This window comes from Epinephelus lanceolatus, chromosome 20 (genome assembly GCF_041903045.1).
Source record: "Epinephelus lanceolatus isolate andai-2023 chromosome 20, ASM4190304v1, whole genome shotgun sequence".
Taxonomy (NCBI): domain Eukaryota; kingdom Metazoa; phylum Chordata; class Actinopteri; order Perciformes; family Serranidae; genus Epinephelus; species Epinephelus lanceolatus.
In genome coordinates this window covers 9,886,515-9,912,726 of record NC_135753.1, presented here as the reverse complement: position 1 = coordinate 9,912,726, position 26,212 = coordinate 9,886,515, and the positions used below count along the sequence as shown (strand labels likewise).

The window sequence follows — 26,212 nt, the reverse complement described above, 5'->3', positions numbered from 1 at the left end:
AGTACCCCCTGGCCAATGTATGACCTGGCTTCCTGGTGGCAGTTAACAGTTTATGGCAGTCAACAATTGCATTGAAAATACGAATATTGAATATGAAATGTGATTTATAGAACCACAGTATAACCATTTAAGAAATTATGCATGACTGATATTTTTTAAATTAACATTAAAAAAATATGACGCACCCCCTGCAGTACTCCAAAGTACTCCTAGTGGTACCTGACCGCTATTTTAGAGACGCTATTCGAAGCGATGATGTCCCTATAAAAAAATGTAGTGAATAGATGATTAAATATTGCATAAGAGTGTCTGAGGACCAACTTGTAGGTTGAATGTTTTTACTGAGTTTAGACCTAAGAGGCCGTTTACACGTGGCCGGCTATTTTCATAAACAGACATTTCACTGTCTCCGTTTTCAAAAAGATCTTCGTTTACACTTACCCGTGTATATATACACAAGAGCATGCCAAACCTGTAGGTGGCAGTGTAAGGAGAAGCTCAAGCCTTCCATGTATCCATTGTCACCATAGCAACATAGGTCGCACTTTTTGACACAGGCACAAGTTCCGGCGCATACTGTGACGTCAGCTGCCTATGACTCTGTTTATCTCCGTTTATCTCAGTTTACATGCAAACGCGCAACCGGAGTTTTCCAAAATTTCCACTCTGGCCAGAGTTTTTAGAAAGACTCGTTTTCAGAGGAGAAATCTCCGTTTGCATGTAAACGAAGGGCACAAACGAAGGAAGATGTCTCCGTTTATCAAAGTCACTGTGTACGTGTAAACAGCCTCTAAGAATTATAAGCCAGTGCAGGTCAATCACCAGTATGTCCAGTCCTCCATTAGCTGTTATTTTTTCTCATTTTTTGGCTGTTTCCAGCCGTTTGCACACCTAGCAGGCTCCTAATTGCAATATTGTGGTCCGTCAAGCACAAACAAATATGGATTTTCAACCTCATCTGTGTCAGAACCAGCATGGAGGTCCATGCTTATAACATAGCTTGATTGCTCATCTTTATTTGATGCCACATACAGTCGCTCTGTTTTGTGCTGGACATGAAAACTGCCTCAAAAATGACATATATTGATATTTTTTACTTCAAAGTGTCGACATAAGCTTCACTAAATTATGTGTTTAAAATTCAAAACACTGACATTCTTTCTTTGTATTTATCGACTGCACTGTATAATGTTGTTTTTAAGCATTATGAAATCACCCCATCACCTCCACCCAATCCTGACTGACCCTACAGCCCTCCCCCACCATGGAGATGTTTTTGCCATAAAAGGAAATTAATTAGTTGATAGATAAGACAAATAAACAAATAAAAAAACAGACCAGAATAACACTAGTAATAACATAAAAATAAATAAATCATGAAAAAGAAATAATTAATGAATTAAAAAAAAAAACATTTTTTGTGTACAGCAGGCAAAGAGAGCTGCATTTAGTGCGTTTAGTGTGTAAAACCATATTTATTGATCATAAAACACACAATAATTAAGTGTTTACACGCATTATCGTGTGTGGTTGTATGTGTGAGGAGCTGGGATTAAAAGGCTTCTGATTCAAACAGGATAGAGATGTTATAAAATGCCAGTCTTACTGGATCAATGGGACTTTATCAATCATAATAACGATGCAGACTCAACAAAGAGGGCCCGACTAATTAAATGAGACTCGGAGCTGTTTTATGACCAGAGAATAAACAAGGTAAAGCGTCTCTGTGACGGTTACAGCACTGGCGCAGATAATCTTTTAAATACAGTATTGTATCTTATTAAAACAGTATTTCATTTAATTACTGGCATTGTCAGCTGTGTCATCGCAGTGAATAATTGAGGATTCCACTTTTCTGCAGCGGCAGTTTCTGAGACAGCACCATTTGCTTTTTTTCGTATTATCATTTCTTCTTGTCATTCGGCACCAAATTAAACTTTAATTCACCGTGCACTTTGGCTCTGGCTCTTAGTCTGAAAGTACATAGTGGCCTCATGAATATAGATAAACAATATAAAAAAGGCTTCTAATCAATACTTGCATGGAAACATGGTTTGAACTCTCTGTTCTGCTGCTGCGGAGCTTCAGGGACTGAGGGACATTGGTCTTGCAGCCCAGACATGTGACAGAGTTGTCACTTGGTTCAGCAACCCCAAGAGAGAGGCCAGCACTTATCTAAGGGCAGCACGGGTGCCCATGGCAACAACCGAGGTGTGATGTCACCGCTTGGCAGAGCATGTGTTCATGAGTGACTGCGTCGAGACACTGCCCCTTTAAATGTGACATACACTTTGAGTTTTATTATAGTCTCACGGCTCTGACATTCTTCTCTCGGAACTCTCAGTGTGGGACGACGTTGATGCGCCGCTCCTTTGACAACTGAACGATTACAGTCGAGGTAATTTACTCCCCCTGCACAAAAAACTGCGATTATTCCTGACTTGTTTGTCAGAAAATTCTTTTCTCAAAAGCTTAAAGCCAGCGATGAGATGGCTGATGTGGATCAGTGATATTTTCTAAAAGCCGCCATGTCAGAAAAGCCTCTTTGAGTCTAATTCCCTAGTTAAAGGTATTAGTGATCAAGGTTCGGTGAACTTGCTCGGGAATCCTCCCGAACTGTCACTTACACCAAATCAGACAGCCGTGGTCTTTCTCTCTCTGCTTCTTGGTCCTATATCCTCCACACATACAAATGACATTGATTTTAAAGGAGAGAAACTCTCCTCTCACCCCTTACAGATCATAGCTGACATCAAATTAGAGAAGTTTCATGGGGTCGTTATCCCATTGTATTGCACAATTCTATATTTATACCACTTTGCCATTAAATATTTCTACTCAATTAATTTTCTTCTGCATGTAATGAGGCAACACTTGGCCCCGCAAGGCGCCATTTGGGAGGTAGCACTTGGCTAACCGTTTCCCTTTGTTCTACTGAAATAGGGCTTCAGCCTCTCTGGAAGAGAAAATGGATCACAGTCGTTCGCCTGCTATCAGATATTTGGCTTCTTAGACACTCCAGATCTGTGGATACACTAATAGGCTTCTTGGGGTTTGCAAAGAGCCGGTATCGGTGCCGCTTGTATGCTTAGAGAGATATACTTAGAAAAATACATTAGGACTTATCGATTACCCGCAAGAATCAATCATGTATAAGGATATAAGTGGCCAAGGAGTAAAGATTGGTTTGGGTAATGCAAAGGGACAGAGATGATCAGTCACATTCTGCATGAGCATGATTAGAAGAGGATCCGACACCTCATCAGAAGGTGCATCAGCTTGACCAATTATCCAGCAGGCAATTTTCAGCAGTATTGAAGAGTTGATCTAAATCATTGTCATGAATCTTCTTCCCCCAGGCACCTCCGTAATTCAGGTGACAGCCACAGACGCAGACGACGCCACGTATGGGAACAGCGCCAAGGTGGTGTACAGCATTCTGGAGGGGCAGCCGTACTTCTCTGTGGACCCAGAAACCGGTCAGTGTTGACTTAAAAATCAAATCAACCAGAATGTACTCTTAATTTACAGTTATTGATGGTGTACTTTGTATTCCTGTCTCCATTTTGCTGCTTTTCCTTTCAAGCGTAGAAAGTGTGACATGTTCAGTGCAGAGAATCAGCTTCTTTAAAGGACTTTTTACAAATGACTGTCTGTACCTTGAAGAAACACACTCTGCTTTACTAGGATGAAGGAAAGGAATGAAGCAAACCTAAACATTACTTTATAAAATACTTAATTGGATTCAAGTTAACATTAAATCTGAAAGTAGCAATGAACAGGCCCTACTGCGTCCCTACAAATTGGGGGGCACTATGGGACGCTGGTCGATGCAGCCAGCATTTTGCATGGTGTGCACGCTGGCTGTATTGTAAATTTTGTACCACTTCCAGTGTCCACTATGTAGAGAAACAATGTTGCTGTGTGTGAAATGTAGACCCCACAATGTAAAGTTAATGTAAATCCAATGATGTTTGTCACACAAGGCCTACTTCCTACGATTCATTATTGGCATGTAGATGTATTCAGGCCTGGAATCTTACCAAGCATGAGAACTTTGAGGCAGATCTGACCGTGTATGCTTACGTTTAAACGACTTCCTGTTTTATGACGAAATAGGAAAAATGGCTGTTCCGCCATGGTAACGTCATTTCACAAAATCTCAAAATTGTATCAACTTTTCACCGTTAATGTCTTAAGATTGTATGGCCAAAACTTAAAGTTAATCCGGTTAAATCTCTAGGAAGAGTTTGTTAAAGTACAGTGCCTGGAAATGGTCAAAAATACACTAAATTGCACATTAAATCCAAAATGGCTGACATCTTGTTGGATTTAGGGTCCTTACTATTACTTCCATGGTTTTTCTTTAAGGACTTGGGGTGTTACATGTGCCCACCAAATATTATACATCCAGGTGAGATATACCACAAGTGCTACTTTGTTGAAATTATGTAGGGGGCAATATTGAGCCATACTCAAGCATGGCACCAATACAATATTTTTATTGGTTTAGTGGTTATAAGTTTTTTCCCCAATTCCGATGCATATTTTTCAGCCATGCCCACGTGCACTGATCAATATGACTATCTAGATATTGGCTGATACTTGGCCCCATGTGCAAATTTGGGGAAATTCTGTCGTCTGGTAATGACTTGAGGTATGACTTTTTTTATACCACATACACATACATGTATGTGCATATACCACATTTTTTACACTTCATATATAAAAAAAAACGTGGTGCCTCGGATGAGTTGAGTTCAAAATGCTTTGGTAGGCCTATTCCCCAACACATACTGAAAATATCTACCAAGATTTATGAAGACTGGACAAATCATTACATTTTTGAGCATCTTTAGCCCCTCAAAAATGTGATTTCTTTGCTTAAAAAATAACAATTCCTTGCTTTAAACTTGGGTCCTCGAACAGGTCAGTGCTCAAGTCCTATACTGTCAACTCTTGAGAGAATAAGATTTGATTACAGACAAAATTTATCCAGTGTAGTTGAGAGTTTTGCTGTGTTGAGATCTTTGCAGCTCAGCATGAAATTTAGCAGAATCCAAAACATCAAAAGTGATCTTTCAGATCTTGGTGTTAGTCTTCAGGAATCAAAAGACAGATAGGGGCTTCTTTGATCATTTTGCACCAAGATTTTTCACTCATTCAGGGAGAAATCCATCATAGAAAAGGCAAAGATTATAACGTAGCCTCTGTAGACCAGCATGCACTGCAGCCATGAAGGATGTTGCTTTCTGACTAATGTGCACAGCTCCTCACTCTTTCTTCCGTGGAAAAGCTCTTATCCTTCTGCTATACTGCCATTGCTCTCCCCACCTACATATGTAACCGAACCCAAGTTTACACCCTTTCGTCTGGAGGTGGCCATTCTGGGAAGACATAACAAATCACTAACGCAAGCAGAAATAGAGGAGGCAAGCTGAGCTTCACCAACAAAGGAAATTAAAACAATTCATCACAAAATAACTCTTGGAATGCTGTGAATTTTCCTTTAACTGAACCAAAAATACCAACAACTCCTCTCGCAGGCTGATGGGCGAGGGGGATTTGTAGTAGAGAGAGTGGCAAATCACCAACCCCCCAAAAAATCTAGCCGCTTGCTAGTTTTAATCATTAATGTGCGCTTTGGAACACATCCCGCTCGTGTCTTTTTTGCTTAAACAAAAGGGGAAACGACAAAAAAAGCCATTTGCAGATTAGTGGAGGGATTAACAGTAATATGGTTTATCCCACATGTGGTATGTAAGCTGACATCCCCTCTTACACAAAGACATGCCTGGACATCACATTATAAGCAGGATTTGTTTCTCCTCTCCTCCTCGGTGTGTGTGTATTGTAGTCATTAAGCAGTAACAAAGGTAGACAGAGATACAGAGCAAGCGTGATGCTGCTATAAAGCGGCCATACGTTTGTTTCCTTTCCTCAACGATTGCTGCTCTCTTAACAGGGTGTTGTCCGTGAGATAAATTGCACATCGTTAGGCGGGAGAAAAAAAAAGAGAACTTGTCTTGTGCTTGCATTTTCCTTTTTGCCATGTTATGTATGGGAGGAAGAAAAGAGCAAGTTGGAGGGCCTTTTGAATAGCGTAGGCCAGTCTGATCTGAGCCTGAGTGATGCGCCACATCAGCCTCTCTTTCTTCCTTATTGTTTGATATGCAATGAATCATCTATTCAGACTGGAAGTGATGAAGTTTGTCAAAGCAGTTTATTTAGGGTGAAATTTATTTTTTCATCTTTATTCTCCCACTCCACTACTGTCTGTCTGCCTCTCTCTCTTCCCACCAACCTGCTTCTTCTTTATGCCGCTTCAAATTCAAACGTGTAATAGCAGACAGGATTTAAGAAGCCGCTCTGATGGGAGACGGAGCGCACCTTTTGAATATGCTGCCAATTACCGTTTCACTCAGTCTCTGTCCTGACTCCAAACTGGAGATCTAACGTGTCAGAGCGGAGAAGTAAGCAACTGCGCGGCACTTGAAAGGCAGAACATTAACAGAGTCCTAATTCCAAAGAGGAGATAAATGGCGGCAAATGCATTTGGAGGCGAATGTTACACGTGGAAAATTAAAGGAAAGCACTGTGGTTTTAGTTGATTGGCCCTTTGGTCCACTTACCAGTTAAATCATAAGAACACAGACACCAAAATGTGCTCCTGTGTGACCGCTGAGCTCCACGCCACCGCACGTACTCCGCAAGAGAAGTGACCTTTCAGTAATAAAATGTTCTTAGTGGTTTAATTATCTGGCCTGTAGATGCATAAATCTAAAAAATGAAATATCATTAATTCAATACAGCTGATGCAGACGGGTTTATTTTTAGATCTGTTTCAGGGGAGTACAGTGATCTTTAGATGTATGCAGTCCACCTGTGGAAAAGGTTCATTATTTATATGTCATGAGGCGGGCGGGTTGATTTTGTGAAGGTTGTTCACAAACCTGCCGCACTTGCAGTTTAAACAATCCTTTTCCATTTCACACACATATTGCGTTATAGGGACACTACAAAGTCCCCTCTTTACACCACTTATTCATTTTCACACAGAACCAAACAATGGCAGCATCATGCCCATGCAGTGTGTGATTTTAGACAGCATGCAGGGAAGCAAAAACGGCGTGCCATATAAGACAAGCATCAGCAGCGCTTGCTAAACAATAACAATGGCATAACATGGCAATGACAGTTATTTACTGTCCCTCTCATATGTCGGCTGATCTCGTCCTCTGGTCGGAGGGTAGGGCGCTCCTTCACCTCAGTGTTTTCCAAATTAGCAGACATTTTGGGCTGCACTTCTTGTACTTCTTTTATGAGTTAGCTGCTAACTGCTACTACTGCTTTTTAAATCTCCCGGGAGTGGGCCACACATGTAGCACGTCGTCAAATCATCAAACCAATCCTGCCGGCTGTCCCTTTTGTATAGACATTGTTTTGGTGTTGTTATTACCTCCTCCTGTGCAGCCTTTAAGATGAGACAACTCTGTCCCCCCATTCCACAATTGTACCTCTTATACAGAACAGCGAGACGGTGTAACAGCGTGAAATTCCGACCATGAAGAGGCAGCGTAAAAGGGGTCTATTATTGGCACTGTTCATACTGTGTATATCATAGTCGCATATAGCTGCATTCACTTATGCACACTGTGTTTGTGCCAGTCCAGTCGTGATTCCTTCAAATGCTCTAAAGTGGCACCCCCAGAAATTTTTCATAAGATAAGATACTTGGGTTTCTTATTTTACATTTAAAATGACTAATTATCTGATGTGACCAATGTCGGCACAGTTAACATTTAAAGTTCCACAACAGTCCTGTTTTTATGCGTTATGAATCTATACATGTTAGATGGTTCATTACTCTTCAAACAGGCTGGTTATCCTTTTTCTTCAAAAGAAAGATTTACTGGGAACAACAAACTAGACCAACATGGTTGACTCCAATGGATGCCTTGGGTTGTCTAGTTTCACAAAATACCACTACCTTCACACTGGCTTAAAAAATGAGTACACCACAGCCTCTGAAAAGCAGTTATGTTGATCTCCAAATATTTTTGCCAGGAGGGGCCAGTGAGGGTGCCAGCAATTATATCAGGGTGGTCATGCCCCCCGCCCCCAGCCACTGATGCCTTGTTTTACCCAGATCATACTCCTGGAATACTGTGAATTTATAGAGTCAAGTTATTTCTGCTGCTATAAAAAGACACTGTTGACCACAGTTGAAGGGTCAACGAGGTCAGAAGGTCCTCAGTAAATGCTTTCAGTCATAGAAAGTCAAGAGTAAAATGGGCAAATGAGCTGCTGATGATGCATCAGAGTCCCACTCAGCAAATACAATACAAGTGGTTAAAAGTTTAAGTTTTGTGCTGCAATTTTCAGCAAGGTCAGGTTTTCATCCAGACTTTTAACAAATTAAATGTCAGAATCAGAGTTGCCTTTACTGGACAATATGTGTAAACATACAAGGAATTTGACTCTGGCACTTAGACAGAAATATAACAGCCAGGAACAAGATAACAACACTGGACAGATAAGGGTAAAGAACAGACAGGTCTATTATAGACAAAAAAGTTGTATAAATATGTGTAAAATGCATCACTGACCAACAATAGAAGTGAAATGTGTATAAAGCACAGCTGCCATCCGTGGCAGCATCTTCATGAACCTTGATAAATTCTTTCAGGATTGCAACTAATGGTTATTTTCATAATCAAGGAGTCTTCCCATTATCTTCTTGATTGATCAATTTATTGTTTTGTCTACAACATGTAAGAAAAATTGTGAAAAATTGTCATTTTAATTCACCATTGCCAGTGTTTTATCTGACTGTCAGTTCGAGACACTGGTCAGGTATTGTGTGTGTACATATATATATCAAAAAATAGTGGTAAATTCTTCAAATGTTTGGCATCTTGGCTTGAAGAATGACTAAATCCGACCACTTTATTTGCTGATTTGTTTTCAGTCAACCAACTATGTCTCATCTTAAGCGGAGATGCTACTGATGAAAACATTTCTGGTCTAAAAATGTATGGAATTTTACAATTAATATCTTTAAGAGCAATTTTTCTCATACTTTTCTCCACTTCAGTAGCACTTACATACTGTGCACCAAACTTTCCATTTTTATTCCTGTCTATGATCTGAAGGTTTTTATAGAGGGATTTGTTCATATATCATTCATAGCCTGATATATAGTACATTTTATTCCTAAGAACATGGCAAGAAATGAATTTTTTTAAGGCTGTTGACAGTATTTTCTGATTTATGGGGTGATAAAAAGAGATATGTAAGATTCTCTCTGTAAAAGCTTGACTGTAATATGTAAACAAAATGAAACAGGAATTTTGAACCTGGCTTTATCCAGTGTAGAGATTTCTGTTGTGGACATATTTAATGACATAATGCATCATTTTCATATTTAAACAGAAAATTTCAGTAAACTTGTAATAAAGAGAATAGTTGTTTTAATGCAAGTAATCAGCTGGGAAAGTTTCATGGTGACATCTTTTCCCCTCTTCACCTGTCATATTGAGATAAGGATTTTTATGAGTCTGCAGATTGTAAATCCCTCTGAGACAAACCTGTGATGTTGGGCTGTTTAAATGCTCTTGACTTGACTTTATAATAACCAGATGGCTGTTATTTTTTCTGAATAAACTCTCACCATAGATCTGCCACTTTTCCTCAGGCCTCATCAAGACAGCCCTGCCTGGCATGGACAGAGAAGTGAAAGAAAACTACCAGGTTGTGATCCAGGCTAAAGACATGGCGGGACAGATGGGCGGGCTCTCAGGCACCACGACGGTCAGCATCACCCTCTCCGACGTGAACGACAACCCGCCACGCTTCATGAAGAGTGAGCACAGCCTTCTGGAACACCCCCCTCTCCCTCCACACACACACACACACACACACACACGCACACACACATGACACACATACAGAGTGACCAATACTCATGAAAACCACTTGTCAGTGTGAGCCAGTGCCAGGCAGGCAGCCCCCATCTGGTGTCAGTTTCAAAATGAATTTGGATTATTGCAGGGAGCTCTGGGTTTTGTGTGACTAAGGCGGGCCTCTTAAAGGCAGCGAATAATTAAATATAGAGCCATATGACAGAGCGAAGGGTCCTGCAAAGTGCATCAGATCAGCACTGTAATCCCTATTAAATGAAGAGAGTACATTCACTGGGTTTTATCTCCCCTACTCTTCCTCTCTCTTTGTCTATCTCATGCTATTAAGTCTTTCTTCTGCTGCCTTTTACTCCATAAAAACCAATGTTCTCAATTTAGTGCTCCAACTGTCCTTGCTGCATTTTTTTCCCTCCTTTTTGTTACCCTCTCACTCATCAATCATCAATCCTCCCTTTCTACTCCCATCCTACTCACTTTCAGTCTCACACATTGTCTCCCTTTCTTCTCTCACCCCCCCCCCTCTCCTCCCCCTCCCCCCTCCCACTTCCTCTCGTGCATCTGGCAAACGGCAGCCAGATCAGATTGACAGATTACCGGTGTCGTCGTGTTTCCCCTCAGTAACAGCGAGCGCCTACTGTACAGTGGGCGACGGGTGTGCACAGGCGCGAGGCACACACGCGACCGCGGAGCTCCAGCCGTCCCCCCATTTATCACGCTCCCACCAGCTCGGGGGAGGGATTGAGTGGGGGGGGGGGGCAGACGCTGTCATCTCAGCCCCTCCACCAATGAATGAACAGCGAGAGGAGGGAGAGAGATGGATACGAGAGGGATGGAGGAGGTGACAGGAGAGGAAGATAGAGGAAGAAAGAAGAAGAGTGATGCATACGACAGAAAGACAGGCTGTGACGGAGGGAGGGGGGACAGACAGAGAGGGGGGAGATTGAAAGAGGGAGAAAGAGGAAGAGATATTGTAATGGGACACCCAGAGGAGGTAGAGTGTCAGGCAGCGATATCATTGTTGTCTGCCGGAGTGATGCCTCTTCTTTTCCACCCAATGCTAAATACCTGTTAGCCCAGGGAAACCTTCTCGTAGTGCGTCGCTTCCAGTGTGTGTGTGTGTGTGTGTGTTTTTGTGTGTGTGAAGGCAAGTGTCAGCGTCACAGAGACCTGCCGACTCAGGCGTTGCCAAAACACTGTCAGCATGTTTTATTAGTGTGTCAGTGTTGTTTGTCTCCGCAGGCTGTGTGTATATCATGCTCGCTCCCTCCCGCAGTCCGGCTATTTATTTAAGCATACGAGATGCAGCTGGGGCCGCTGCGGCCGACAGGCAGCCATCAATTCATCCGCCTCAAACCAGGAAATCATCTTACAGAATAAAAAAAAAGGAAGAAGGAGAAGAAGCAATTAATTTATGTTGAGCAAATTGGCCCAGAATTTATGTTACATTCTAAACTTGGAGTAGTGAGTCGATACCGCTTGTAGCAACTCACGTGAAAGGCCAAATGTCTGTTTTGGAAATGAAATATGTTTTACCGCATATGAAATGGCTGCTCCACAGCTGATCTACAAACGTTGCAGCACTAAATCTCCCACATGGTTTTCTCCCTTTCACACGCTCTCCCTCCCCGGCTGCCTCGTACATTGCCGCTCTCTGATTGGCTCTGACTCACTCTCTCCCTGACTTGCTCTCTTGTCTTCTTGCTCTCTGACTCACCCGCTTACACTCATTTCTCTTCTTTTTTCACTAACAGGGTCATAAAAAGATATGCAGGTTGTGATGCTTGGCGGGTGTCAGGGGTGGTGGTGTTTCTTTTCTAGGCTGGTGTATCCTCCGTGTCTTTGTGAAGTAATCTTGGGTGGATTTTAGGGCTTCTCCATGATACTTTTAATCGTGATATAATCTCAGAAGACACATCAATGAAATGAATTGTGTGAAAAACTGAAAGTGGACATGAAAAGAAGGGCGTGACCTGGGTTGTCACGACCCTGCTCACATACACCGTCTCTGACTCACCTACCCTCCCTGTAACCTTTCCGTCTCCAACTTTTTTCTTTTTCTGTACTTTTTTCATGCGACCACAGAATCACAAAGATAGTATTGTGTCTCTGCAGCCCTCTATGAGTTCAGAGTGCCAGAATCCAATGAGGTCGGGTCTGCGGTGGGAGTGATCCGGGCCATGGATGCTGACATCGACGAGAACGCAGAGATGGACTACAGGATCATCGGAAGCGACGGCCCCGGAATGTTTGACATCACCACCAACAGGAGCACACAGGAGGGTGTCATCTTGCTGAGGAAGGTCAGGAGCTCTCTGTTGGTGTTCTGTGAAGGGTGTTGTGGGGTCATATTTACAATGGTTTTCTAGGGACATGGTTACCCATGTTTTCGCCCCCATTTTAACAGTTCCAGTTTGATTCATTAACTTAAATCTCTTAGTCTTACTGCTGCCAAAATCCAGAGGAGAGAAGCTCAGAGTTTCTGTGTTTCCCCTCTAACTGTACAGGCTCAGCCGGCTGCTATCTACATTTTTTGTCAGTTTCCCAGAGTTTCCATGGTCATGAAATTCCTGGAAAAGTTCTGAAATTGGAAAAACAGTTTTCTAGGCCTGGAAATAGTTTAGAATTAACAGAATGCCTGAGAAGAGTCTTGAATATACATTGTTTTCTCTATTGTTAAACAAGTATAGAGGTCTGGATAAGTAATATCTGGCCACTGCGTTGGGTCAGTGATCCACTTGAATGTGGGAAGCCTCATGAGGGGACATGAAAGCCATCAACCTTAAATTCAAACAATCGTGTACGTTTAGATTCAGGCAGGTCGATCAAATATTATTAGATGTAAAAAGTCAAGAAATAAATGCAATCAAACTTATCAAAATTATAATCCAAATACACATTAAATTGCATTGACATCTACAGGATGGTCAGTTTTCTTTCTCCCAAAAAGGGCTGTCTTGATTGTTTTGTGAAGTACCCATATGTGCCTGTCTGGTCTATTGGCATATGCAGCTAGTTGGCGACATGAATGTCTAATGAGCGAATAGGAGTTTGCTTATCCACAAATGCCTGTGAAGTGCAGGTGTAATAATGTATGGCTGTGTCACTGTATGGGTCTACCCATTAAACTACTAAAACAAAGTCATGGAATTGGGGTAAAATGTCATAAAAAAGGAACCCTGGTTTTCATACAAACTTAACTAGGGGTATAAGTACACAGAAATCATGGTTTAGTTCATACTCCGCTATAGGAGTCCTAGAAAAATGATTGCGTAAGGATCAGTTTGTTTTCATTTATTGTGAACAGACAGTAGTGCAAGTGTCAAAGACAGACAAAATCCTCCTGTTGGGGATCCCACAAGAAACTTTGGTAAACTATTTTTATTTTGAAAATAAGCAACATTTCAAACAGTTCTGTATTCCACACTTTCAACACTTTCCCATAAGGCAACAGGTCACAACGGGCTTCAAAACTGAAAAGCATCTCTCATGCTGAGAAATTGGAAGTACAAAATCAATAGAATGATAAGAAATAAAACTTGAACATGAGGAGTATTACCATTAGTTCCACCTTGGCTGTATGCCAATGTTAACACCAACTGCTTCAGTTTTTTTTTCTTTTGCCTCTAAATGCTGCTTGAAAGCAGAGGGTAGAAAGAGTTGGGCTGCTTTTTGTTTTTTCCTTATCCCAGTGATCAACACATCTGGGTGATGCAGTTGAGTGTGTGTTAACATGATGGACATGTTCACATTCGCATAGCAAATAACAGCGGGGCAACACTGACTCTTTCTGTTGCAGCTGTCTGGGCAACTGCAGGTCGCTCTTCCGGGAACTGCCCATTGGTCCGACATCCCATTGTTTCGACCATATTAAACCCATTGTTCCGAAATCATCATGATGCCCTGTGGTTAAGGTCTGGTTAGGTTTAGGCACAAAAACCACTTGGTTAGGGTCAGGAAAAGATCATGGTGTGGGTTAAAATGAAAAAGAAAGTGACAAACTCATAAGCCGTGAGCCTGCTTCGCCTCAAGCCTTTCCCAGCTGACCCAGAGCCGGTCGCGGCACACCATCAAGGCAGAAATATGCCCACCGGGAGCCGTTCAGCACCGCGGACCGTCGGACTAATGGGATGTCGGACCAATGACATGGACCCGGTCTTCCAGCTTCAGTTTACAAAATATATATAGTAGGGAGTGCTTGGCCTGAAAAACGCTGAGGACTCCTGCCTTAGCATATGTTGCAAACAGCATACAGCAAAAGGTTCCTGGACTTTGGCTCTGCATTACGTGCCTAAATGTTATAAATGTCAGGCGCATCAGTGTGACCAATGAAAATGTTTATTTGCAGTTGGTTTGACTTGGGTTTTGGTCCCATGTAGGTCAGAAATAAAACAGTGGTATCTGTTTACTGCTCAATCAAACAGCCTCACTTTGTTTTAAGACTTGATGTCAGTCAATAATCAGCATTTTTCCATCAGGCCATCCACAATCTGAGCAACCACAGTCTGATTTCATGCTGCAAATGGCACAAGTAGTTTTCCCACACAACAGCAGAACACAGTGGAGGTGGTTACCTTGCTGAAGAGCTGGAGGTGTGCAGCTCTTCATCTAACAGCTCACTGTGGCTGCTCCTTCTTCTCTGTAATCCTGCAATATTTAAGACTGCATCCCAGAAATGACCGTCTGACCTTGTTTTGTGGAATATTTTTGATGAATGATCACAATAGGCACTACCCGCAGTGACAAATGTTTCCCAGTGACTGGTTCACAACAAGAACCCCCCTGTGTTTTGCCAATTGAAAGCCTTTATTGTGAAACAGCAGTGGCGCACGTTTCCTATGAATCACTGAAGTGTGAAGGCAATTTGACTCCAGTTTGTTCATTACTAATGCAGCAATTAAAGGGATAGTTCAGATTTTCTTGAAGTGGGGTTGTATGAGGTACTTATCCATAGACATTTTATTATAAACAGTAGATATCAGTCAGGATGCCCCCAGTTTGGAGAAGCAGGTTGGAGTCCGATATGGAAGCTAAGCAATGTACGGCTGTGGAGGGGTCAGCAACAAATCGTGTTTTAGCCATCCAACAAAAGTCTCACCTAAAAAATCAATATCAGTTTATATGTAGCCTATATGGAAGGTATTTATGCTACTTTACCATTACTGTATGTCAGACTGTGATTTCCACAAAATGAAGCCATTACATTGCTCTTTTAAAGCCAGACTCCATTAAGAAAAACAGTAATTTAACATTGCTGGACACAGGAGCTGCTGGTCTACCTTTGCCTCGATCAGTTAGTTAGTGTGCTTAGTGGTGTTTAAAAGGCTTAGTTTGGATTCACCAAAATCACTCAATAAAATAAACTAACCAACTGATTGAGGCATCAGTAGACCAGCAGCTCCTGTTGTCAGCGAGCTAAAATTACTGTTTTTGTCAATGGAGTCTGGTAGCTGTGAGGAGAGCATTGATGGGGCCATTAATTTCTTCCCCATTGAAATGGGCTGTGAAAATACCCTCAATACAGCAAACACTTAAACTGACACTGATTATTTCGGTGGCTAAAATATGTTTTGCTGCTGACCCCTCCACAGCAGTAGATTGCTCAGCTTCCATGTTGGACTCCAGCCTGCTGCTCCAAACTGGGAGCATGCTGACCAACATCTACTGTATTTAATACACTGTCTATGGATAAGTACCCCATACAACCCCAGTTTAAAAAATCAAAGCATGAGTTCATGTTCATTTGTTAGCCTGTAAATATTATGAACAGCATGATAACAATGTCATCATCTATTATTTACAAGATTTTTATAACTACTGTAAATGTAGCATTCACATACTTTTACTCTTTTTTTTTATTTTTAATTCATTTTTTAATGTTGTTTGAGAACACTTGATGTCTCTCCCCTATACCAAACCTACACCGTTGCTTATACTGTAGGCATCACACTTCTTATTTGGGCAAAGAAGAAACCACACAATGAACTGCACTCAGTAAAGAGAAGAGAGATGGAATCTTTTTATTACCATACGCTCTGTCAGCCACAGGATGGACAGTAGAATGATTAAATTTCAACTTACACTTGCCTACATCCTGGTACATGTGTTTTCAGCGAGATTCATTTTTCCTCTCAGCTGAGACCAAAGCAGAAATATTGATGCTTAATATGGATCGTAGCATTCAGCAGTGTGCTGTGGTGTGTTTCTGATGTATTCAACAGAATCTGCCAGTTGCCTTATCAGGCGCCCTCTCTGCAGCCTTCGATTGATCGCTTCCATCATGCCATCATTAAGTGGAAGATGACATAACTGCCTTTTGTAGCCGCAGCAGCGCTGTAGTGGATGTGGTGTGCGGGCAGAGTGTGTGTGGGGAGTGAGCGTGCCCTAATTCTGAACCTACTAATTAAACGGGCTTGTCAAGTGGGAGTGTGTCCCATCTCCGCTTGTACCGGCCCTTCAAAGCAACATATTCTTCCCATTGACGTGCGCCCCCCCCCCTCCCCCCCTTGCCTCAACATGCAATGGCGCAAATCACCAACTCACATTATGTTATTATTCATGGCTTCAGAAAACGGCTCGTTCCATCTGGATTTTTCATGCTTTCATTGGCTGTTTCCAGCGATCACGGACTCGGCATCCTTTCATATGTACAGTAGGCAGCCTGCGAGGAAGCTCACTCTGATCCAGCTGCTCCTGCTCAACGCCGGGCGCAGTATTCATTAAAATGCACCGCTCCCCAATTATCCCCATCAATGGGGAGATACCTTCAGTGACTACAACTTCAAAAAAAGTTCATAAAGGGAAACATAAAAGCAGAAGCATACCACCAACCTGCACTGAAATGCACAAGGACAGAGAACATTAGCAATCATGCAGGAATCAGGCTACTAATCATTGTGTGCAGTCCATAAATTATGGGATGTAAGAGCAGTGTACAGTAGATGCAGGATTATAGAGGATAACACATGAAAAATAACAAAGCTGCCTCCTTTTAAGTTAACAAATGGGTACAATGAAAGCATGTACACAAACAGAAAAGGTCTTGCATAAATATACATTATATTACTGTATATAAATATATTTACAGGCAAAAGCAATTACCACAAAATGAAGCCATGTTGATTCGAGATTCACAAAATGCTTTACTACTGTCATCTGTTCAATGTGAACTTAACATCTGAAATATAAATGTAGACATAGAAGTGCTCAGCAGATGTGTCCTTCAGCAGCATGATATTATTTTATTTTGTATGTCTTTTTAATCTTCCCTCCTCGTTGATAGATTTGAATTTAGAAATGCGCACAACCTTGATACTCCCTACAAATTAAAGTGGTTGTTGTTTGTCTGCATTAAAATTCCTGTTTTCCATCTAGCAGTCAAATGAAACGGCACACCAAAGTTCTTCCATCCACTGACACTTCAAACCGCAATATTTTCTCCATCTCTTATAAACCAATCTGATGCACTGATCTCTGCATTTACCAAAAAAACAAACAAATAAAACAAAAATGAACAGATGTCACCCAGCAGACAGCGAGAGACAACTTTGATTGATTGTTTCATAGAGTGTGGCAGGGATCAGGGAATCAAGTTGAAGAGCACAAACATCCACCAAGTTGAGATGTCTTTATTTCTGCCTAAAGAAACAGAAACAGAGAACAAAAGAAACTTAACACTATCTAACATCAATGCTCAATAACTGCATTAATGAGATGCAATAAAAGATGAAAAAAATATAATAAAAGTTTACCTGAAATAGATTATTTGTCTAATCTATAGACTGTCTAGCTAAAGCTAGCTAAATTTGGAAAAGGCAAAAAGAAAGGCATAATTTGAAAATACATCCGTCTCTTGCAGCTCTCCCCTCTCTATCCTAAGCCCCTCCCACCAGGCGATCACAGACATATGCACACACTTCATACAGTAACCTAGTGTTTCCCATACATTGATTTATATAATATTCTTTTATTGTAAAGCCCTCTGTCATTTTATCAGACAACAAATGGGACAAGGATTAGTAAGCTAGCGTTAGCCACCCCGCAGTCCCGCCACCTTGTTCCCCACCACTGTGGACTGCTTTATCAGGATGAGAGCTGGAAGCAGCTCCAGAGACTGATCTTCGGTCAGCAGCTGTAGCGGCTTGAATTTGCCTAGCGCAAACCTCCAGTGCTGCATGTCACCGCAGCACTGGAGGTTTGTTGATCTGGCTGGATTCGCCGCAGTCTGGTCGCCTGGAGCTGAGGTTTGTGCTGGCTGGATTTGGGTTGTTGCTGTCGCTGACTAGGTGTGAGGTTTTCTGTAGCAGGGGGAAAAAGACAAGGGACACACTGCAGTGTTTCCCACAGAATAAGAATCTATGGGTGGTGAGAGCTGATGGCGTTTCTTTTTTCTTGCCTGTGTGTCAGTCTGTGTCCCCTGTCTAAATTTCTGAGGGTTTTGTGGGTCTGTGCTTGCAGTACAGTCGTAAGTCTTTGTGGAATTTTGAGTCACGGGGTGAAAAATGCATCAGTTGAACTGATTTGAGCTGTTCAGATCAGATCGATTGATTAGAGGATGGATGAGAGGAGCAGCTGCTGCAGAGGCGAGTGAAAGCAAACTTTTAGACTTGGCTGAATGAATGGTTGTGTTTTCACTTTCACCAAATGGTATATATATATATATATATATATATATATATACTGTGATTCAAGGTGGCTCTAAAATTAGCTCCATAGATGTGAGCCTTTAGCTCCAGTAAGCAAGACTCTAAACTATTAGCAACAATTTCTCTCCATCTCTGAAACTCCTCCTCCATACTGACGTGTTTTATTGTGTGTCTTTGGGTTGCTTTGCAGTGTAGGCTTTTCTTGCCAATGCTGGAATAGTACGTTTCTCTGCAGGATTCTCTGCCATCGAATGAGGCTTTCACCATCTAAAGGGATGTCCACGAGCATCTGCATTAGTAGAAAAGCCAAAAGGAACGCCCTCTCTCTGAAATGGCCCTGGCCAATGTCTTCCATCACTGGCTAGATTTTCTAAAGCCTGAAAACAGAGCCAAAAGGGACTACAGAAGTCTAGCTTTCTCCCAGACCACTAAAATTACAATATGCTGAAAGTTTATAATGTGTTTTAGCCCAGTGATGCCAAAATTAATTTGAAACAACAACGACAAAACCACACTTAGTCCAACCAGATTCCCTGGCTGAAAATACACACATTAATCCAGTCATGTTGTTGTCATCATGCTAGTTCCTCACCAAAATGCCACATCTTTTACGTTAGTCAGGATGTGGCAGCAATTAATGAAAGGCCTTTACATGATTACAAGAGCACAGGTCTGAGCTCTGCAGCAGCCCTTGTGTGTCCATCAGCAGTCTTGTTAGTGTCCTTGAACAAGACACTGAGCTCCTTCATACGTGCTCATTAGACGATGCTCTGGAAAAGATTGCCAGTTTAATGAATAAAATCCCAATCTGACCTGAAATTAAATGTGGCAGGATGCTCTGAATGGTTATTAGTTTTCCCCAAATCAACAGCTAAATGTGCTGCTGCATACAAATGGGTGTTTAAAAGTAAATATTAAGGGACAAACAAAAAGTCACAGTGGAATTTTCTTTTTACTTCAACAAAACAAAGAAGCAAAGTCACGGTTGTGTTCAACATCTTTCCCATGCTTCTTTCTGTTTTGCAGCCTCTGGACTTTGAGAGGAAGCGTCAGTACAGTCTCCGTGTTCAAGTGGAGAATGCTCACATCAACTCCCACTTCTTCTCCATGGGCCCCTTCAGGGACGAGGCCACCATCAAGATTATTGTGGAGGACGTGGACGAGCCACCGGTTTTTGAGCGTGCCAGCTACGTCATGGAGGTCAAAGAGGATGCAGCCAAGAACACCATTATTGGCTCTGTCAGCGCATCCGATCCTGATGACAAAAACAGTCTTGTCAGGTACCGAACCACATCACATCTTGAAGGACCATATCAGTGTTTCATAGTGTTTTGATCGGACTAAAATGTATCCCATGGCCTGTCCTAAGGGGTTATCTCTAGGTCTGAAAAGTAAAGCCAGTGCGGAGGTGCCTTTAACCTTATTCCTTCTAATGACCGGCTGGGGGCAACACCACTGATTTTCCTGATGAATTTAGGGTGTCAATCACCAGGCCCAAGTCTTCTTCAATGGTCCCATTTAGAGTAAAACAAACAGTATGCTTTAGGGTGTGGCTACCGTGTGATTGACAAGTCGCTACCATAGCGGTGTCCTCTGATTCTCAGTCAGATCCATCTACTTCTGGCTCCAAAAAAACAAAACAACAAAGGCCAACATAGCAAATTCTAGGCGTCACAGCAGTAGTCCACAAACTAATAGGTGATGTTATACAGGCGACATCCACTTTTTTTTATACAGTCTATGTATGATATGACCAAAAGCTCAGGAAGAAGCGACTAAGTAAATCACAGGTTTATAAAAGAGGTCGTCCTTTCAAGTTTTCAAATTGGAGGAATTTTATTCTGATAATTGTGAATTTTTTTGTGTATGCTCTTAAATTAATTTAAATGGTCCTGAATTGCTGTGTCAGGCAATTACAGAACTTATTACTTTATGCATTCAAGCAATGAAAGGGCTCCAATTAAGAGAGCTGTATGCAGCATTCTTCATCATAGCATATCTATGATGAAGAATCTGAGCTGGGATTGCCTGCACACAGCTTCAACATGGAGGTAGCTAAACTAGCAGCTAGCAACTAATGGTGCTAACACCAGCAACAGTGCTGACAGAGCTAAGAGGCGAAGGGTGGGCATTAAACTTCCATGACAATGGCGTTCCACCACCATGGGTCGTGACAGTGTTATCAGCAGTAACCACCTTATAAGGGCAGCACAAAGTGGCGGCAAAGAGCTACCCACTGGGATACACGCATTAAGTGGACACATGCTCCAACATGCACATGTGGTTGGACCAGCTTCCATAGCAAAGAACAGACCCAGCTGACCACCAGCATCATTAGACACTGATATTTGGTTGAATTAAGGTTGTAACATCAAGTGACCAAAATCCAACATCTTCCAATTGTCTCATGCCACTGTCATCTTGTTGTAGAGTAACAACATTTAGTCCCAAGATATGGAAAACCAACCGAACATCTGCAAACATCATTACGTTATTGTCCACACAATTGTTAAACATTTAAAATGTCACCAGAATGGTTTTTATTCCAACCACAATTTAGCATCTGTCCAACATTTGAGTCCAACGTCTTAATGACATCGTATTGAGGTCGGGTGCCAGCTCATGATTAACTCGGATTACAACACACACACAGGGAGCGTGACCTCATTCTCTGGTCAGCACGCCATTAGTCCACTTTATCTTTAAATAGCAAATCTGTTTGCTGTGATATTAATTCTGTCAATGTCACATAGAGCACCTTAAGATGAATTATTTGACTATTAGAAATGTGGTTAAAAAGCTCCAAAGTGGATCTTTGTCCTGAGAGTTTCTTCACCATACACATAATCACAGCATTAAAGTACATGATAAGGCCTTGGCAGAGAGACACATTGTTCTGTTAGACATACCAAACTCTGCTAACTACTGAAATGTGACAGAAGTTCACCTACGCAACTTCACAAATTCATGGAGATACAAAATTATGCAAGTATTCTATTAAATGGGAGTAATGGCAGCGAGGTGTGAGGCTGCGCCTTCCACTCTGTCTCAAAGACTTTTTCATTTTTATGATGCACTAAGGGAGTTGGCTCTCAAGGTTGAAGTTCCACCACTTTATTGCAGGTGTCAAATATGATATCATTCTCTTTTATCACCTATCATCAAGGAAGTAGCTACCCCGTGGCATTTAAAGCCGCGCAGTGGAGAAGGAGGGCCGGTAAAGCCCGGAGGCTGCCTGGCATGAGGAAGTCACAGAGATGGTTATCTTCATTCGCTCGCCGCGACAGAGGAGCTCACTTAGGCATGGATGTGTACACAAATCTCTCAGTAAGCAAGGGTGTCTGCGTGCCTGAACATTCAGTATGTGCGGCATATAGACACAAGAACACAGGCGGATTCGACAGGATCTTAATGACCTATTTCCTATTAGATTTAAGCAGTCAGTGTCATCCCAAGCCAGTATGATGGAAACTCATTATGTTCAAGCCCTTAAAACATGAACAATACTCAAGGTTCTGAGTCCTGAAATTAAATTTTTTCCTCTTGTCACACATGCAGGGATATTTTTTGAATGGGGAGCAGATAACCAAAAGTTTTAAAAAGCTTCCAACTCTAAAAATGTTTTTTATCCACCCTGGTTTCAATAAAGTATTTTAGAGCTGCGATTTTCTAAATACTGTTTCCTGTCTTACCGAGGGCAGACCTTCAGAAAAAAATAGTTTGGTGTGAAAAATCAAACAATTTAAAAATTAAATAATTATTCAAAGTGTCATCAGTCTTCGGTTTTATTCTAAAATAATAACGCACCATGTTCAAACACCAAAGTGGTCAGTAAGAGTGGATTTGGTCATCTGAATTAAAGATCTGTGTTAGTGATTTATGTTTAAAGTGAGCAAAAATTTCAGGTTCAAAGTTTATTCTTGACCTCAAGGTCCGTTTTTGCAGCTATTCTGGAGCTTTCAACTTTGTTTCAAAAGCAGTCAATGTTGGCGAGCATGAATAAGAGGTTATTAAAGAGCATACAGTCATTAAAAAACGAATTTCTTCAATTCTTGACTACAGGCAGATTCTGTTTGTTGTCTATGATGTGATGTGATCACAAGCTTTTATTAGTCGTCTGAATTCCATAAAACCACTATTCAACAACATTTACATAAATATATTTTGAAATGTAGGTAGGACTCACTTTACATTGCAATATAGTGGAAAGATTCAATACAAAACTGGGACTCAGTTGCAGAGAAAAAACATGAAACACCAACAACAGCTTATTAAAACCAAATCTTTACTTAGAGGTCAGGGGTTAAACACGTGAAGGAAGTCAGCAAGCAGAAAAATCAGTTCAGGGAAATCACATAAAAAGCAAAATCCATAAATCCAAACAGAGTCAAAACCAAAGGAATCAAACACAAGGAAAGGCTGGAGAGCCTGAACACAATCTGGCAACTGCATGTGGGAAGCACTGGGCTTTAAATACGCAAGGTCTGATTGCTAACCACACACAGGTGAGCAGAACAAGACACAGGTGAAACACATGAAAAAAAGGCAGGAAAACTCAGGAAGTAAAAGAAACACTAAACGCAATGAGAACACATTTCAAAATAAAACGGGTACCGGACACCAAGACATGAACGTAAACTTGACAGAATATCACATATAGTAATTTAAGTGTTGCTTAAACCAGTGGTTCTCAACCTTTTTCCTCTCAAGGACCCTAAATTAATAAACACTAGGTTATGGACCTCCATTTTGCTTTAGGGTCGTCCTTCTGAAAAGCTTTTTGTTGTTAGATATGATGAAAACCAGAATTCAGTTGTAAATCACAGTTGAGGAGATAGCCATGGGGGAAATGAAACCCATGATCAGAAAACTCGCTCTTATGACTCCTGCTCACATTGGGCTCAATTTTTCAGTGGATTAAATAGTGAAAATAAACTATGTTATTCCCCATTTCTCTTGGGCCCCCCTGCAGCTCCCCCAAGGACCCCTGGTTGAGGACCACTGGTTTAATTTGTGATGAAAACTGAGTTTTTCTTGCATGCCTCCACTGTAAAGGAGGAATCCAAAAACAGAGAAAATTCCTGATGAATTGGGCACAATGGGGGCCAAACTTTACAACAGTAAAACAATAATCATTTTTACTGAAACCTTACTATTTAAAACATTTATGCATATGAGTAGCGCACCTGGGTAAGCCTATGCATTTGAACTCTGCTCATGCTTTCCACTGAGCAGAATTCAAACTTCAGTTCAGCAAGACTTTTCTCCATTTATAGATTCATCGTTCACCTCGGAGGCATGCGAGAAAAAAGTTTTTCCACACGTAACACAGGGTGAGTCACTGATATACAAATGATCATTTTATGGGTAAGGGATTTCTTCAACAGCTATAAAACTTTTCATCCAAATATAGCCCAGGCAAAGCTAGACATCTTTTGACCTGCAAATCCCCAAATCAATACTTTGCTGGATTCCCACTGACTCTTGTTCTTGAAGGATATCTTCTGAAAGTACTGTGGCAAGCCAGCCGGCCATGTAGCTTCTGTAGAGAGGAAAGAGGATATATGTCCCGACCCGCTGATCACTAACATTTCTGTAACCCTCCATGTCCTTCTGCCTGGCCTCCCATCCAGCCAGCTGCCTGCCTGCTGAGAGCAGCACTTTGGATGCCCGGTCAGGACGAGGCGCGCTGTTATCTCTCTGCCATTAATCAGGGGAAGGGTTAGGCCCAGCCAGCTGAATTATTGGGAATATTAGAAAAGCAATTAGTAAAGCCCACGGCCGACGCAGATTTAACGAGGTTAGAGTTACTGTTGGGCCGGCGAGGTGGAAGGAGTGGAGGCGAGGCAGGCAGAGATGAGGAGGGAGTGTTTAGATAAAGACACTAAAATGGTTGATGCAGGAGAGGCAGCAGGGAGGGGCTGGGGGAGGGGAGGGTGGAGGGGGGTGGGAGGAACTGCGGAGAGGGGAGAGCGGTGCAGCGGTGCATTGAGAGCCCAGGTTCATAGTCTCCCCTTGGGGGTCTCCTCCCTCTTACGCCGGCCCTCCTGATGCCTGCTACTCCATTAATCACACTGATGTATCACAGTAGTCTGGGAAGCAGAGAAAAACAACACGACTGGATAACCTGTTGGCTCGTGTGTGTATGTGTGTATGAGTGGGACTGCAAACACTTACATAAATCCGTCATCAACACAGGACAGGACTACTCGAGACTGTTGACCCAGTGAAAGACAGTGTGCCATGTATATAGCCCCTTTCCCACTGCACAAAAAACCCACTAACACCCACTTACATCTGGATTTGTGGGAAATGACTGTACAGTAGTTAGGGGTAATTATCGTCTCTGGCTCCAATAGGCATTTATAGAAATACAACACCAGGGTGAATGTGCTCACTGTAGCTCTTTTACTGATGAGATGCAATGACAAGCCACCACAAAATACCATCCGTCTCTGTCCAAACTATTCTGCACCGAATTTGAAAAAGAGACTGGATAAGTAAAACCAATATAAAAAGAGGTAAACATAGTGGCATTTTCACTGACCTCCATGCTGCTTTCTGCTGTTTACTAACCTTTTTTCCAGCCGTGTATATGGCTCCAATCTACAGCCAAAGAGAAAGGAGTCTATATCCTATTTTTAGCAGGTTTACCTGTGTTTAAAAAACCCACATACATGTGCTAATTTTAGTGGTAAAGGGGTATATATTAAAGAGTCACTTCACCCTAACCACTCTCATATCTAGTCATGCAGAGTTTTGGTTTTATATCTGATTAACATGGGCTGTATAAAATAATGGCAGTAACCATTGTGACGTCATTCATGAATTGTGGGCTCCCTTTTAGAAGCCTCAAGTTTGGCATTTTGACTGTCGCCATCTTGGATTTTTGAAGCAAGAAGTTACCAAATTCAGACGGTTAGCACGGTGCATTTACAGTCTTTGGTTAACTGTGAAAATGCTAATGCTAATACTTTTCACTCACTAAAAACAACCCGAAAACAATTAGAACAAAATATCGGAAATGTTAAACATCCTCACCCAAAATGTTACAAATTAGGCTACTTTCATGAACTGAAAACCCACTGAAATAACAACAGCTACGACTATGCCTATAATCTGGTTTTACACAATTGTTATGTTACCTAATCTGCAACTTGTCAACAATGGCACCTACCCGTCACTCAAAGAAGCCACGTCTTTAAATATGCTGAACATTAAGTCTTAATAAAGCGTAAATGGGTGAGTTATAAGAAAATTAAACCCTGTATAGTTGTCAAGAACAGGAAAATGATCTAGAGATCCCTGTACCAGGCTGTGAACATGTTTATTTCTGTTGTAAAGCTGGGTATTTTAACATAGGGGTCTGTGGGTATTGACTTGCTTTTCGAGCCAGCCTCAAGTGGCCATTCGAGGAACTGCAGTTTTTGGAACTTTAGCGTTGGCTCCGCTCTTCAGCTCCAAAAAGTTGCAGCTTGGTGTTCAAGACGTTGGTACTTAAGCATTTGATTCTATGCGAAATCAAACAAGAAATGCATTACCTGGAGGGAGAGAATAAGCTGGTAGTTCTGAGAACTTCAGTCATGTCAAAATTTTATCCAGGTATTTGTCAAAGCAGTTGAGAAAATCTGTAGAAAACCCTGCCAA

At 41.7% G+C, this 26,212-nt stretch overlaps 1 protein-coding gene across 1 annotated transcript in view; it reads left to right on the top strand.

Moving 5' to 3' along the window:
• The window catches only part of LOC117264661 (cadherin-6), an 83,044-nt gene that overhangs the window by 45,244 nt on the left and 11,588 nt on the right, over window positions 1-26,212 (top strand). The window contains exons 4-7 of the mRNA XM_033638809.2: window positions 3,360-3,479; window positions 9,698-9,865; window positions 12,036-12,223; window positions 19,592-19,845. Coding sequence (XP_033494700.1) covers window positions 3,360-3,479; window positions 9,698-9,865; window positions 12,036-12,223; window positions 19,592-19,845 — 730 coding nt within the window. The remainder of the gene's footprint in view (window positions 1-3,359; window positions 3,480-9,697; window positions 9,866-12,035; window positions 12,224-19,591; window positions 19,846-26,212) is intronic.